Source organism: Taudactylus pleione, unplaced genomic scaffold, assembly GCF_031769625.1.
Source record: "Taudactylus pleione unplaced genomic scaffold, aTauple2 ptg000848l, whole genome shotgun sequence".
Lineage (NCBI taxonomy): Eukaryota > Metazoa > Chordata > Amphibia > Anura > Myobatrachidae > Taudactylus > Taudactylus pleione.
The window spans coordinates 2222650-2240149 of NW_028285250.1; the positions used below are offsets into that span (position 1 = coordinate 2222650).

The window sequence follows — 17500 nt, forward strand, 5'->3', positions numbered from 1 at the left end:
CATGAATTTCCTCTGAAAAATCAACGCGAGTTCGGAATCGGACTGCAACCAAAATTCACGGAGCGAGTTCTTCGTGTGAACGGTCAGCAGGACCCAACTTGCAGTTAATTGGATTGACCCCAAAGAGATGTCAGTAAACAAGGCCCCGATCAACACAGCATGTTCAAAAATGGCCATTACAAAAAACTTTTTTTTTTTCCCTTTGCTTCAGTTTCGCTTCCAAAAATCAAGAAATAAAAATACTCATCTTTCCTTAAACTTGTTTAATATCAGAATATTACCATACTTCCCATTTTACTGCCCCACATATCAATGCGTTATCTCCAAGAGATAGTCCGTTCCATAACCATACAACTTTGTCAGCTATAATTCATAAAATAACTATATCACAAACATACATTTGGATAATTATATAGTTTAGACACCCATCCACAATAATTAAAAACACAGAATATGAATGTTAATACGGCGTTACTTGAAAATAATACTCCCAAATCTTGTCTTAAGCCAATGGTAAGAGTACATCAATCATGTACAATAGGAATATATCTGGAAGATTTTTTTTTTTTTTAAAGTACAAATACATACAGAAAGGATGCAGAAAACTCCCTTTAATGGGAAACGCAGCTTAAAAGAGCTGTGTATAACCTGTCCTAAAAGTGCAAAGGCGCATCCCTAGCCTGCTTCCTAACCCAGCAAAATAATGCGACAGCGAGGGGAAGCAACACACCCAGCAGCGTAAGCTTACTAAAGAGAACGGACACAGGAGGGGAATGGTACTTAGACCATTGTTAGTAAATACAGCATTTGCCGGTAATGCAGAGCAAACAGGAAGCTGGTAGGGTCTCAGTGCCTAGAAAATAACACATATTGAAACTTTGTTCATTTCAGCTGGTGCTAATCCGATTAAAGGAGTCCAAAAAACAAAAAAAAAAACCCCAAAAACAATATATGAAGTCATGATTGCAGGCTCGCGTTTACGGTCTGAACATGTGGCATCTTTATCAGGGCAGGAGAATGGAGAGATTGTCTACGTAACATATAAAGAGTCCACATGGTATCATGTATGGTGACCAGATTATCTCTGCAGGGACACCTTGAGCGGAGCAGCAACAATCTGTCGGTAAATTGGCACAGAACAATGACCAGCAGGGAGCATATTCCCCTGCAGGCTGGATGCAATCCTCCCGTTCTCCAACACTTTGGTCATGCAGGAAGATTTGGGGAAGCTTTCAGGCAGCGCGTTCTGGCAGTGTCACTGAGGCAGGAGTGTAGCCGGGGGGAAAATGTGGCAGGCATCATCGGAAAGCTGTTGAGGTTGTGAAGCTCTGGTCCTGGTTTTCAGGCTCAGGTCGGAAAGACGAGCAGGGGGGGGGGGGGAGTGGAGAAGGAAGAAGAGGGGGGGACACTCGGAATATAAAGATCTTAGCACTGTCAGTGCAAATACAGAGGCAGGCACACAAGTAACCTTATTACTGGCCCTAAATATTCTGTGTTTTCCTGGTGCCTGCCTCAAGGATGCATTGAAAGCTCAGTAGTGTTTTTGGCAACCTGCACTTAACGTCTTTTTTTTGGAGAACAAGCATCTAAACACTATCTGGTGTATGTTTATCATTTATTTATGGCGATGGGTGAAAATCTTTCAGGCAAAGTGACGCTATAATCAAGTGATCATGATTTGCTTTATGAAAAGATATCACTTCTTTTTCCGTTCTCTTTCTATAGCCAAATAATTGTGTCCGCCCGATACCCACACATGATAATGATGAGTTGTTGTGGATCATGGGACAGGGAAGACTGGAGTGATTTTTGTCTGCACAGTTTGTATGGATTAAGATGTTTAGCAGCCTGCAGGAAGATCCCTCCGACTAGCTGGAACCTCATGGGCCAGAGTTTAGGCAGCTTCAGTTTCACCCTTTGTCTGTAGGAAGCATTGTGATATCTGAGAATGAAGAAGAGAAACAAAATAAGTCAACTATCTTTAAATTATATACAAATGTGCATAGAATTGTAATATTAATATATATTACAATGTAAGCTCTCACAAGCAGGGCCCTCTTCCCTCATGTGCTTCTCCCTCACTTATTCCTACTTTAATTTACAACAGCACCTAACCCTCGGTTGCTGACACCATGCGACTTATTTAAGTGTTATGCTGCAAAGTATAAATCATGTATTTGTCCTGTGTGGGTTGTACTGTTAATAACTGTTTTTTTTGTGTGCTCATTTGTCTATGTACTTGTCTTTTGTGTGCGCGTTTATGTATTTTGTAAGGCGCTGCGGAACCCTTGTGGCACCATATAAATAAAGGATAATAATACTAATAATATATTGATTAGTATGGGATAAACCAGTCTTCATCACCAAATCCATGTATTAATTTGTCTTACCAATAATTACAGTATGGATGATTCGGCCCCAGCTGGGACCCGTGTCAAGATATCCACCACAAGTTCTGGGCAAACAACAGTCCTATTTATCCACAACATGTACAGTATGTGGTGGATATCTTAACCCAGGTCTCATGGGGGACCTAAACATCAATACTGTAATTATTGGCAAGATCATAAATTAATCTGCTGATGAAGACTGGTGAGCAACGTTTATTGGGCCGATGTAGACCTGGAAGCTATTAGGTATACCTTGCTGAAGGAAGTATGCATGGCAAAATAATTGTACTGTACATTCTGTACTGTACATTCCCCATATGCAGAGTAGTATGCATCTTGACATATGCGTGTACAGTTGAGTCCTTATACATCTTTGCTGCAGTCACGCTAAAAATGCCCCTCTTGGCACACCAGGGCCCGTGAGACTCTAACGCTGGGCATCTTTTTGTTGCCAAAAATGGGTCCAATGTGCAATACAATGCAACTAGGATGCACCAGTAGACTGTGCTGATTAATTTGATATGTGACACTTGTACATCTGTATACAAAGTGTTACAGTGTAGCAGCCGCAGCTTTTTTTCCATTCCAAGTTCCGTTGTGGTCACATCGCATAGCAACTTAGAAGTCACATATCACATTAATCAGCAGAGACTGCTGATGCGGCCTAGTCACATCGCATAGCAACTTAGATGTCACATATCACATTAATCAACACATACTGCTAGTGCGTCCTAGTCACATCACATAGCAACTTAGATGTCACATATCACATTAATCAGCACAGTCTCCTGGTGCGTCCTAGTCACATCGCATAGCAACTTAGATGTCACATATCACATTAATCAGCACATACTGCTAGTGCGTCCTAGTCACATCACATAGCAACTTAGATGTCACATATCACATTAATCAGCACATACTGCTAGTGCGTCCTAGTCACATCACATAGCAACTTAGATGTCACATATCACATTAATCAGCACAGTCTGCTGGTGCGTCCCTAGTCACATCACATAGCAACTTAGATGTCACATATCACATTAATCAGCACAGTCTCCTGGTGCGTCCTAGTCACATCACATAGCAACTTAGATGTCACATATCACATTAATCAGCACAGTCTGCTGGTGCGTCCTAGTCACATCGCATAGCAACTTAGATGTCAATATATCACATTAATCAGCACAGTCTGCCGGTGCGTCCTAGTCACATCACATAGCAACCTAGATGTCAATATATCACATTAATCAGCACATACTGCTAGTGCGTCCTAGTCACATCACATAGCAACTTAGATGTCAAATATCACATTAATCAGCACAGACTGCTGGTCCCTAGTCACATCACATAGCAACTTAGATGTCACATATCACATTAATCAGCACAGACTGCTGGTGCGTCCCTAGTCACATCACATAGCAACTTAGATGTCACATATCACATTAATCAGCACAGTCTGCTGGTGCGTCCCTAGTCACATCACATAGCAACTTAGATGTCACATATCACATTACTCAGCACAGTCTGCTGGTGCGTCCCTAGTCACATCGCATAGCAACTTAGATGTCACATATCACATTACTCAGCAGAGACTGCTGGTACGTCCTAGTCACATCACATAGCAACTTAGATGTCACATATCACATTACTCAGCACAGTCTGCTGGTGCGTCCCTAGTCACATCGCATAGCAACTTAGATGTCACATATCACATTAATCAGCACAGTCTGCTGGTGCGTCCTAGTCACATCACATAGCAACTTAGATGTCAATATATCACATTAATCAGCACAGTCTGCTGGTGCGTCCCTAGTCACATCACATAGCAACTTAGATGTCACAAGTCACATTAATCAGCAGAGACTGCTGGTGCGTCCTAGTCACATCACATAGCAACTTAGATGTCACATATCACATTACACAGCACAGTCTGCTGGTGCGTCCCTAGTCACATCGCATAGCAACTTAGATGTCAATATATCACATTACTCAGCACAGACTGCTGGTGCGTCCCTAGTCACATCGCTTAGCAACTTACATGTCACATATCACATTAATCAGCACAGTCTGCTGGTGCGTCCTAGTCACATCACATAGCAACTTAGATGTCACATATCACATTAATCAGCACAGACTGCTGGTCCCTAGTCACATCACATAGCAACTTAGATGTCACATTAATCAGCACAGACTGCTGGTGCGTCCCTAGTCACATCGCATAGCAACTTAGATGTCACATATCACATTAATCAGCACAGACTGCTGGTCCCTAGTCACATCACATAGCAACTTAGATGTCACATATCACATTAATCAGCACAGACTGCTGGTGCGTCCCTAGTCACATCACATAGCAACTTAGATGTCACATATCACATTAATCAGCACAGACTGCTGGTGCGTCCCTAGTCACATCACATAGCAACTTAGATGTCACATATCACATTACTCAGCACAGTCTGCTGGTGCGTCCCTAGTCACAACACATAGCAACTTAGATGTCACATATCACATTACTCAGCACAGTCTGCTGGTGCGTCCCTAGTCACATCGCATAGCAACTTAGATGTCACATATCACATTAATCAGCACAGTCTCCTGGTGCGTCCTAGTCACATCACATAGCAACTTAGATGTCAAATATCACATTAATCAGCAGAGACTGCTGGTGCGTCCTAGTCACATCACATAGCAACTTACATGTCACATATCACATTAATCAGCACAGACTGCTGGTGCGTCCCTAGTCACATCACATAGCAACTTAGATGTCACATTAATCAACGCAGTCTGCTGGTGTGTCCTAGTCACATCACATAGCAACTTAGATGTCACATATCACATTAATCAGCACAGACTGCTGGTGCTTCCCTAGTCACATCACATAGCAACTTAGATGTCACATATCACATTCATCAGCACAGTCTCCTGGTGCGTCCCTAGTCACATCACATAGCAACTTAGATGTCACATATCACATTACTCAGCACAGTCTGCTGGTGCGTCCCTAGTCACATCGCATAGCAACTTAGATGTCACATATCACATTAATCAGCACAGTCTCCTGGTGCGTCCCTAGTCACATCGCATAGCAACTTAGATGTCACATATCACATTAATCAGCACAGTCTCCTGGTGCGTCCCTAGTCACATCACATAGCAACTTAGATGTCAAATATCACATTAATCAGCACAGACTGCTGGTGCGTCCTAGTCACATCACATAGCAACTTACATGTCACATATCACATATCACATTAATCAGCACAGACTGCTGGTGCGTCCCTAGTCACATCACATAGCAACTTAGATGTCACATTAATCAACGCAGTCTGCTGGTGTGTCCTAGTCACATCACATAGCAACTTAGATGTCACATATCACATTAATCAGCACAGTCTCCTGGTGCGTCCCTAGTCACATCGCATAGCAACTTAGATGTCACATATCACATTACTCAGCACAGTCTGCTGGTGCGTCCCTAGTCACATCGCATAGCAACTTAGATGTTACATATTACATTAATCAGCACAGACTGCTGGTGCGTCCTAGTCACATCACATAGCAACTTAGATGTCACATATCACATTAATCAGCGCAGTCTGCTGGTGCGTCCCTAGTCACATCGCATAGCAACTTAGATGTCACATATTACATTAATCAGTACAGACTGCTGGTGCGTCCTAGTCACATCACATAGCAACTTACATGTCACATATCACATTAATCAGCACAGACTGCTGGTGCGCCCCTAGTCACATCACATAGCAACTTAGATGTCACATATCACATTAATCAGCACAGTCTCCTGGTGCGTCCCTAGTCACATCGCATAGCAACTTACATGTCACATATCACATTAATCAGCACAGACTGCTGGTGCGTCCTAGTCACATCACATAGCAACTTAGGTGTCACATATCACATTAATCAGCACAGACTGCTGGTGCGTCCCTAGTCACATCACATAGCAACTTAGATGTCACATATCACATTAATCAGCACAGACTGCTGGTGCGTCCCTAGTCACATCGCATAGCAACTTACATGTCACATATCACATTAATCAGCACAGACTGCTGGTGCGTCCTAGTCACGTCACATAGCAACTTAGATGTCACATTAATCAGCACAGACTGCTGGTGCGTCCCTAGTCACATCACATAGCAACTTAGATGTCACATATCACATTACTCAGCACAGTCTGCTGGTGCGTCCCTAGTCACATCACATAGCAACTTAGATGTCACATATCACATTAATCAGCGCAGTCTGCTGGTGCGTCCCTAGTCACATCGCATAGCGACTTAGATGTCACATATTACATTAATCAGCACAGACTGCTGGTGCGTCCCTAGTCACATCACATAGCAACTTAGATGTCACATATCACATTAATCAGCACAGACTGCTGGTGCGTCCTAGTCACATCACATAGCAACTTAGATGTCACATATCACATTAATCAGCACAGTCTGCTGGTGCGCCCCTAGTCACATCACATAGCAACTTAGATGTCACATTAATCAACGCAGTCTGCTGGTGTGTCCTAGTCACATCACATAGCAACTTAGATGTCACATATCACATTAATCAGCACAGACTGCTGGTGCTTCCCTAGTCACATCACATAGCAACTTAGATGTCACATATCACATTAATCAGCACAGTCTGCTGGTGCGTCCCTAGTCACATCGCATAGCGACTTAGATGTCACATATTACATTAATCAGCACAGACTGCTGGTGCGTCCCTAGTCACATCACATAGCAACTTAGATGTCACATATCACATTAATCAGCGCAGTCTGCTGGTGCGTCCCTAGTCACATCGCATAGCAACTTAGATGTCACATATCACATTAATCAGCACAGACTGCTGGTGCGTCCTAGTCACATCACATAGCAACTTAAATGCATTTTGTGCAAAAAAAAAAAAAAGATGCCCAACGCTATCAGAGGAGCACGGGACCTGATGGCTCACTCATGTCAGGCAAGTCGCGCTGCGTGGCATATTGAGGCTAGATGAGAAAGAACACATCTGTAGCATGTGCGCCTGGCTTGCTACTAGTTATCAGTGTGTAACTGCCATATGCTAGGTAAAAAAATACACTTAAAAAAAGGTTTTTTTTGCACATAGCCAGGTATGCTTGGCCCACAACTGTGCTCCTTGAATTTTGCCTATACAAAAACACCTCGTAACAACCCAGCTCTGTCTCTTTGGTTGCAAGTGTAAGTGCAATCAAAACGTGTAAAGCTCTGCACTGCCGTACCTCAGTGCTGCCATGCGCAGAACAAAATCAAGCAAGTTATGTTACACAAACAAGAGTACATTCAATTCTGAAACAGCCCCAATATGTTTGACTGCGCTAAAGGTTAATGATTCCTCGTATTCTCCAAGATCTCAGAGGCCAATATCTTGGGACCGTGGGTAATCCCATATAAGGAAGCTTAAATTAGGGAACAAAGTTTCACTGTAGATTAACATGGAGAAATGTATTTACATAAATATAGCCTCTCGCCACTGTCAGAAGCGCGGCTTTGAAGGCTAGCATTAGATCTAATCATTAATAAAGTAGCAGTAATTTGCATATCAATTAGGACTGTTCCCAATTAGATTTGCTCCAGCAAGATTTGTTCATCATGATTTCACAGACTGAAAAGAAACCTATATTTGTTATGGTGAGTAGGAGACCCGGAATAGTCACCCTGGGTATATCTGCTTCACTGCCAGATCAACTGTTGCTTGGTAATACTGGCCGCTTAATGAGAAAAACATTAACGACTATTACTGGAAAAAATAAATAAGGAAAGAAAATGAACAGCTCATGTTTCTAGTTTTGTGTTTCATTGTACACCAGCTGTAACTAATCCCTAGGAAATAAATATTATAATAAAAAACAAAAAATGAGACTGGTTCCACTGGTCAAATTAAATTCGCCACAAATTTAAAAAAACAAGTAACAAAATTGTCTGATTCTGCACCTATCAGCCATAATGTATCAACGAATGCACCAACCGGTTCAAGAATGTACCATGAAATGTAGTTGTATGCCAAAACCCTAAGGATGGTTATTTATCAACACTGCTCAAAAAGGTGCAATTTTGCATTAATACTAAAGAAACAAAATTAGACAGATTGCAAACTCTGTTTCCACTGATTGGTTCAATCACTCCTAAAGTTCCCTAATTATACTATTAGACACTAAGGGGGAGATGTACTAAGCCTTTGGAGAGCGATAAGGTAGCAACCAATGACAGCTAGGAGCTGATTAGTTGGTACTAACTCTCTCCAAGGCATAGAACACCCTTATCCTTTTACCTTGTAACTACTGGCCAGTACCGACTGCTACAACTGATAGCTCTACCTAGCTCTTTAGCTCTCATCTGTGATTGTACATTATGATATACGATAATATCCTGTCATAACACCATATCATGTAAATAATTTGGCAGGAGAGGGTAATAAAGCAGGAAATAGGGAACTTCCTGAAACACATTACAGCCAAGACAATCTGGCTGAGAAAGCTGCGATCATGGGTAACGGTCGCTGCAGCTTGCCACAACTAAAACTCAGCCATCGCCCTTATTCTAATCTTGTTTGGACTATTGCAATCTCCTGCTAACTGGCCTCCTCACATTTCCTCCCCAGTGTACTTCAGTTCCATTCCTCTGCTAGGATTGTTCCACTCCCACCGATTTCCTCCTGCTTACAGAGTTCTGAGAGAACTCCTGCGGCTGGCTATCATTCACTGCAACATCTAATGTATGTAATGATACGTCCCCTTCTTAGTAATACACTCCTTACACCTCATTTCTGAATATGAACCAAGATGTACTCATCCCTCAAGGTGCCTGCTTCTGTAGTCTTCTCTAGCACTGCTAGCTTACCCCATTACGCATCCACATGGGACATAACCAACCCAACTACATCACAACATGTCAATATAAAACCACAAATCCACGCTGAATCCAATGCTCAGACACTGCAGCAGCCTCAGTGGCCCAGGCTGCACTTACAGCCGGGTGTTTCATGTGAACAGCTTGACCTTGGTGTCTGACTGTAGTCCATCACCCATTCAGATCTGTACAGTCAACTTTACTAAGGGTTTTTTTTTCCCATCCACTCTACTTATGTAACCGTTGCCCTGACTATTGTAAAGAGCGGCATATGAAGCATACACTTATACACGTACACAACACTAGAGAAACCTGCAGACAAGTGACCTTGTGCTGTCATTAAATACGTTCAGCCCAAACAGATAGCAAAAGGAAGAGCAACACACATTAGACCCTTGTGCTGTTTGCATCATCACATATGCACTATATTTAAAAAAAATAAATAATCTTATTTAAGCCGTCCAAATTAAGACAACCTCTTTTTAAAAAAACAAAACCCATGACGACACCTTCCGCACAGCTTGGCTTGAAAGAGATTGGATAGCGTGTAATGTGTTACATATGGTCTGGAATTTGGCTCCAGGTGACAAGACGGGTTCCTGTCATGATGCCCCAATCCCTGAAGTTTCCCATACAGAAGGGAAATGCTTTTGGAGGTTTTCCAAAATGAGAGAACCCCTTTAGAGATTAGAATTAGCTGAGGCTTACGAGCTGCTCGTAGAGCCCAACGGCTGGAGAAAACTCACACTGGCTGGGAGTCCTTTCAGATTTCAACCTCTTTTGAAGGACTAAGTATAGGTTAGAACAGAGAAGTCACCCACGGAGGGCCAGCTGTTGTCACTGCTAGTCATTTATTGCTCGTAATTGAACAAAATAGAACATGTACAGTATGAATAGAATCTACCAATTAATGTTCTAGGAGTGTAATGTCTCATGACGTTGTATTATGCTGAATTTGTGAGCAAAGTGGGACTTTTTGTGTTACTAATGAGATGAAAATGAGGAAACAAAACATTCCCTGCTGACCTGTGCTCTGCTGTTGGGCTACGTTTTATCCTCAGTACAACCTATAAGAAACCGAGCACTATGTATGCGCGAACATTCACAAGGTATTATTTTTATTTTATTTATGAACGTAAAAATACATAGAAACTATTACATTTATGTATATGTTGAACAATATACATTTTCACGCTTTTGCAAACAATTTTAATCCTTCTTTTAAAACATAGATGTGTGATAAAAAAATAAATAAAATAAAGACCTCATTATCTTTTTTTCAAGCCAAACACATGTGCGAGTGCTAATTAATAGCATCTCAATGGGTTTACGATGCATCCTGCACTGAAATGGAACGATCATTAAAAAAATATATAGAAAAATAAAAAGCAGAACAAATTAAATGCACATAAGAACGTAAAAATGCCTCGTTTGGTAGAACTTGAAATTTAACTGCTGCTAACAAATGTTTCACTTGCATTGGGAAAGAGGTTTCATCTTTATATGCACCAAATCTAGCTGTGGCTGACGTTTTATCCGCAATCATGTACCCCGTGACCTCACGCTAATAATGGTGACTTGTACAGACAATAAGAGAAACTAGTCCTATAACAAGATTATATTTGCAAGGCATCACTTTATAGACAAATGCAAATAAAATAAACATGACATTACAATGTATATTTAAAGAGCCTTGTCAAACACATGCTTTGCACAAGAGGATTGTAATCCACAAATCGTGTTAAAGTAAACACGCAGCAGAGACATAAATCAAGGTAATATTTATGTATTCTCATTTTATATTCACCAACTGTATTATATTAGTTACACTAGCAAAGGGTGCTGCAGACAAAGCCTGGAACAGAACCGTTTTAGATGCATAGATGAAGGTGGGAGGGAGACCGTATAACAGCAAAGCCATTAATGATGCATTACATACTGTAACAGGGCCGTCTGGACGGCTCTCGCTGATTGTGCAAGACGAACGCTGTAGTGTTTCAGGTGATACAGATGTAAGTTTATTTATGGAGGTTTGGGAATGATAAAAGAGAGTTTGTCAATTTAATAAACAAAATGGGCATATAGTGCAATATATTAGGACGAAGAGTGACAGTGCCTCAGGCACAGACAGCTATTGTAGATGATGTTACCAGTACAGGGAGTATCGACTCAATGCTTCCTGAATGGAATAGGCTCTCCTACAGGGGTTATTACTGCAGATGGAATCGGTATTATATCCCGGCGGACGTCAGCCCGCCGGATGTAATACTGATGCCGGAAAGGACCAGATCCCGACATTGTACGTATCTAAGCTATCCCTAACCTTCCCCCCCCTAACCCTAACCTACACCCCCCCAAGTGCCTAACCCTAACCTCCCCCCAGGGGTGCCTAAACCTAACCCACCCTCCCCGCACCCTAAACCCAACGCTTCCGGGAGGGAGCCTGAACCTAACCCCCCTCCGGGGGTGCCTAACCCTGACCCTCCCAGGGTTATCCGCTGCCCGGCTTACCTTCGTTCAGTATGCTGGGCATTGGTCTCACAGCGTAAGGCTAATGATAGGCGTCGAGAATTCAACGCCTATCATTAGTTCCTTGCTGGGACATGACAGTCGGGAAGCCGGCATTGCGACCGTCGACTTCCTTACTGCCTAGCCTGCAGATATAATCCCATTACTATGTAGGAGGTGAGGAGACAAAAAAACAACTCTCTCTTTTCAAAGGGTGAAAAGCCCTTTTGTTAGTCAGCCCAAGTTGTATACCGAAAACCAACTCATAAGAATGGGTCAGTGCGTGATGTTTGCCACCCCCAGGGCCAAAATTTGCCAGCCAGAACTAACTGTATACCATTTATACATCCAGGCAGATTCCCTGTTTATGAGAGGCTTTTTCTTTACAAAAGTGTAATTTTAAGGACACTTAGTTCTAAGTGACACTAGCCCTAGTTCATTGGGTAGTTCTAATTCATTATTGAGGATGACACATGTATAAGATAAGCGGGTGCTATACTAACCTTACTGATGCTGTTATTACAGATGTGTCCTTGCTCATCGAGCCTCAATGCAGCCCCATATGCCTAGCGTGAGTAAGCCGCCAGGTCCTGTGCAGCTCTGCTAGCGCCGGGCTTCTTTTGTTGCCGAAAATGTGTCTAAGTCACAAAGTGATGCGTCTAGCACCCACCAGCAGACTGTGCTGATTAATATAATATGCAACACTTGTATATTTGTATACAAAGTGCTACAATGTAGCGACGGCAGACTTTTTTTTTATTCCAAGTTCCGTGGTTCCTGTACAGACTCCGCTGCACACAGATATACAGGGGTCTCACATCCAATTACTCAGCACAGTCTGCTGGTGCGTCCTAGTCGCATCGCATTGCGACCTGACGGCTCACTCATGCCAGGCAAGTCGCGCTGCGTGGCGTATTGAGGCTAAATGAACAAGGACACATCTGTAACATGTGCGTCTGCTTTGCTACTAGTTATCAGTGTTTAACGGCCGTATACTAGGTAAAACAATACACCTAAAAAAGGGGGTATATCTGTGTGCGATTGAGTCTGTTAACGGAACTTGGCGTGGAAAAAGGCCGTGGCCGCTGCATCGTATACAGATTCTCAGGTGCACACAGATATACAAGTGTCACATATCAAATTAATCAGCACCATCTCCTGGTGTGTCCTAGACGAATTGCATTGCGACTTAGGGCTGTTATTCAATTAGCTGCGATAATTTTGCAACCGTCGGCGGAATGTATTTTTCGCTGACTTCGCCTGTTTTGAATGCGAAAACTTTGGGCGCGGCCCCGCTTTTCATCCTATTCAATTCCAAAGGACGCGAAAGCAGGACCGGGCGAAAAGAGCTGCCAGATTTGGGGAAATCAGCCGGACACTCCCCAAAAGATGCACTGACATTGGGGATCAATCTAGATGCCCCCGAATAGGCCTGCTGAAGGTATTTGGGGTACTTAAATGCCCTCAATAGCTGCTAATTAGAGTCTTTGCACAAGTGGTGAAGAATAGCATTTAGTAGTTTTTTAAGGAGACAATAACTTGTCCCAGCAAATTTGGGGTACATGAAAATAGGTGCTAGCATGGTTAAAAATCGCAAAAGTGAAGTTTTAAATAACGTCAAAAACGCACCTTCAGCAAGCGCATGCAAACAAAAAAACACCTCCCCCATACTTGCAGACCCCCCCCAAAAGCTCATTTCACTAGTTTTTAAGTTTGTACCCCGAATTTGATTTTTTTTTTTTTTTTCATCCCCTTTTCAAAGTCATTTTTTGGGGTATTCATTTTTTTGGGGGGGATTTTTTTTTTTTTCAAAGTTATGCTTTGGGGGGGGTTGTCCCTAGGGTGCTGAGTGGTTTCCCCCACGCTTGCACCCCAAAACGGCAATTCTGCACTTTTTTTCACCACCTATTCTTTTTCTCACCAAATCTTTTTTGCCTAGTACTTTGCATTGCGTTTTTGCGTCAGCGAAAACTATTTGGAAATGAATACGGCGATACTTTCCCGCCTGGTGAAATGACGTCATCAGCGAAACTTTTTCCCCAAAAACGGCTTTTCCCCTCTAATTGAATACGGCCCTTAATCACATTTTCGGAAAAAGAAAAAAAGAAGCACTGTGCTAGTAAGTCTCACGGGACCAGATGTGCCAAGAGGGGCTATTTGACACGACTGCAGAAAAGACGAGTGAGGACACATCTGTGAGCTTCCATTACAGAAAGTGACAAGTAGACATATTTAAACACATGCAATTTTCAAAACTGTTATTAGCTACTGTAAGTTTACACTTTCGATTATCCTCCAGAAATATAGAAAATAGATACCAGACACATACAATTAAATTGATATACTGTACACCTTGGTTAAAGAATAAGCTAATAAATATTTAGTAGTGTTCAACTAGCACCCTGCACCTGCCACAACAGGTGCAGTACCTCTTTCCTGCCTGGTCTTTATATCAGCAGATTGTTCCATCGTGCACTAGAAACACCCCAGGAGACAGCGACACCCCTGGCAGGATAGAGGAACTGCACAGGTTGTGACAGGTGCAGGGTGCTCGAATGAATACTAATGTTTAGTTACTTCTTCACAGCCCGTAACATTCTGTTTGCTTTACAAAAACCAGGTAAAGATCTTGAGCACTGGGGCCGTGGGTAACACATATTTGAGTAAAATTTATACTGCTGCTAAATATTTCTATACTTTCTAAATAAAACCGTTGATTCATTCATGAGCAGACAAGTAAGCGATTAAGTGTATACTTTGGGCATATTGATCATTTGAAGTTGTCTTTTGATAATGCTAAATATTCCGGATAATCTTTTCTTCTCTTTTTTTTTTTGACTTTTTAAAATTAACTTTTTAAAATCTGTGCTGGCTAGTCCAGCCTCACTACAGTTGTGTCCACATACATTTTACTTGCGCGTTAAACAGCCCTTCTAGTCACGCCATGCCGTTGTGCGACTCAGTAGCACCAAGCATTGTTTCACCTTCAAATGAGTCTTATTTGCAAAGTGATGCGAATAGGAGACACAAGCAGCTTCTGCTGATTAAAATGATATGCGGCATGCCTATATTCTGTGTGCGACTGTGGGTGTATCTGCATGCGAAATGCTACGTTACATTGTCAGAGCCTCTGACACTTTAACGTAGCATTTTGCCTGTACATGCACCGGCAGTCGCACACAGAATATAGGCATGCAGCATATCATTTTAATCAGCAGAAGCTGCTTGTGCATCACTTTGCGAATAAGACGCATTTGAAGGTAAAAAGCCACACAAAGACGATCAGCACTTCCGAGTCGTTATTGTTTAACGCGACTTGTAGCGCACGGAGGTAACATGTATGTGGACATATCTGTACTTCATCCTGGCTGTAACGGTACATTAATGAAACAATGTAGTGATCAATATTGCAGTTTCGTAGGAGTTATTTTCCATCCCAAAACTATGTGTATCTAAGTTTTTCCTGAATTACTTTGGCTATATACCTTTCCATTCCTTACTATTAAGTAATTGTTTTAATGATAGAAACAAAAGGACAGTTATTTGCTATTTATTGTTTTGTCTAGTGCTTTCTGCAGTATGTGTTTGGTTTGATAGGCACTCCTGGCTACAGCTTGTTACAGAGTAAACCACCCAGAGGTGCAAAGAGCGGTTACTGCAATAAGGTAAATCTGCAAGTGAAGAAAGGAACATTCCCTCTAAGTGCCGCTAACACCGGGGAGGGATTGAATTGCGTACTGGGTGAATAATAGTGCTTCATATGATGCAAGTATGTCATTATATCTTCCTTTATGGATGCTAAATATAATTAGAAGGAGCACTTTAATAGTGACGTATTAATGTTTTACTCTCAGGGGGGCGTTTAATGGGTTAGTGTAAAGCGATAAACGTATAATTCCTATTTCAAATACTATCTCCGGTTTTTCTAATGGTCAGCGCGTTCCCGGGAGACTTATTCCTGTTCATCTGGCAATGATTTGTCTCACATCATGAGCACCTCACTATAAGTGGATTTCAGCAGCTTACCTTTATCTGATGTGTGTTATTGTATTATAAAGCTGAACCAGTAAAATCATACACTCTGCTACAAATGAGAGATCACAGACTGGAAGTTAATTGTTAAATTCTAGAGTTACATTTCTTAATATACCTGGATCTTCTTCCAAGAAACCTGATGCAGGCAGCTTATTTCGGAGTGCATGATAATGATTTTCAAGTCCCTGGAATAGGGTAAAGCAGAGCAAACAGATTACGCTGAGCAATAATGAGCCCATCATAATGTAATTAAAAACTGCACGTTTGGTATAACAATAATAAATCATATTAAAAAAAAAAGTTCTGCAGAAACAGAGCCGTCACGTGCACAGACGAGGGGGACAATACTGATGAGCGAGGAATGAGAATTAACAGTCTGGAACGTATTACATTCCAAGGCAAACAGGCGATGCTCTTATACATTCCACCCAATCTGACCAAACCGCATCCTAATTTAGAACCATAAATATATAAACCACTCCCATTTTCTACACCAAAAAAGTGTAAGCCATGAGAAATTTAGCACCACTAACAGGCATGGATACAGTGACCATTGGGACTGTTTCTCTAATGGCATATAGAATTAACAGTCTAGCACCGTCACAAACCAGCTGAGCTATGTACACATAAGCAAATCAGAATCAATTCAGAGCGATGTGCCACCAGATATCACCGCCATGACCTGCTTGGCACATTAACGGTTAATACAGTATGCAATGTCAGTCTCATTTTCCCAAGCACTTCCATGGACCTGATGCTTTGTAACTGTTCTACCAGTGAAATAGATAGAATCATTATTGGGGTATGTCAGAGGATTGCCCCTATTTGTCTATACGTGCAGTCAATCCTCCGACCACACTAAAAGACCCCCCACCAAAGGCCATCCCAAGGCTTCCTGTTCTGCTGCCTAAAGCTGGATACACAGACAATTTATCGTCCGATATATCATCTTGACGTGGATCGGAGCAATATATCGGGGCACATCGTCTAATGTGTTCCCGCAATTGCGCGCACCCGCGGGTAGTCAGCGACGTCCTCACATCGGCTCATCTGCACAGTAGATGTGACGATCTGGCGGCTGACAGCATGCTTCTGGATGCCGACACTGAACGATATATCGCGCGGTATGTTATTCTGTATGTCTGGGCGACCAATGTATCGTTACATCGGTCATTCCGCCGGGCACGATCGAGGATCGTCTAATGTGTACCCAGCTTCAGACCTAGTCCTTCTGCATCACTCAGTCACAGCATTCAGTTTAAACTCTGCAGAAAAAGAGAAACCTGGAACTGAAAGATTCCTGTCCACCAGACCCTCGAGCACTCATGCCTACTAGTACAGACACAACATCCAGGGAAAAAAAAAAATATAATTAAAAATATACGAAGATAAAAACAGAAGTCAGCATTTTTTACTTGTGCCATATACAGACCACTAATGGATGAAGAAAAAAGAAAAAAGTATTCCAACTTTTTGAAAACCCACCAGAAGTAGCCTGAAGTTTTTAGACAAAGGAAATATTTTTCCCTGCCTTCCTCGCAGAGCTACGTTATTTGGCAATCACTCCTGTCGTGCAGACCGACACAAAGGCGTGCGCCTAGTTTTATATCAAAGTTAAACTGTTCTATCAACATTCAGCCTCGCCTCTCATTTCCAGCTTGGGGCAAA

The 17500-nt window shown here is 42.1% G+C and overlaps 1 protein-coding gene across 3 annotated transcripts in view; it reads right to left on the reverse strand.

Moving 5' to 3' along the window:
* Positions 1–248: 248 nt before the first annotated feature.
* Positions 249–17500, reverse strand: part of ARHGEF12 (Rho guanine nucleotide exchange factor 12) — a 247100-nt gene continuing 229848 nt past the window's right edge. For all 3 annotated transcript variants that reach the window (XM_088458720.1, XM_088458721.1, XM_088458719.1), the window contains 2 exons: positions 15948–16017; positions 249–1942 (listed from right to left, as the gene is read on the reverse strand). In XM_088458720.1, coding sequence (XP_088314846.1) covers positions 1911–1942; positions 15948–16017 — 102 coding nt within the window. In that variant the 3' untranslated portion in view covers positions 249–1910. The remainder of the gene's footprint in view (positions 1943–15947; positions 16018–17500) is intronic.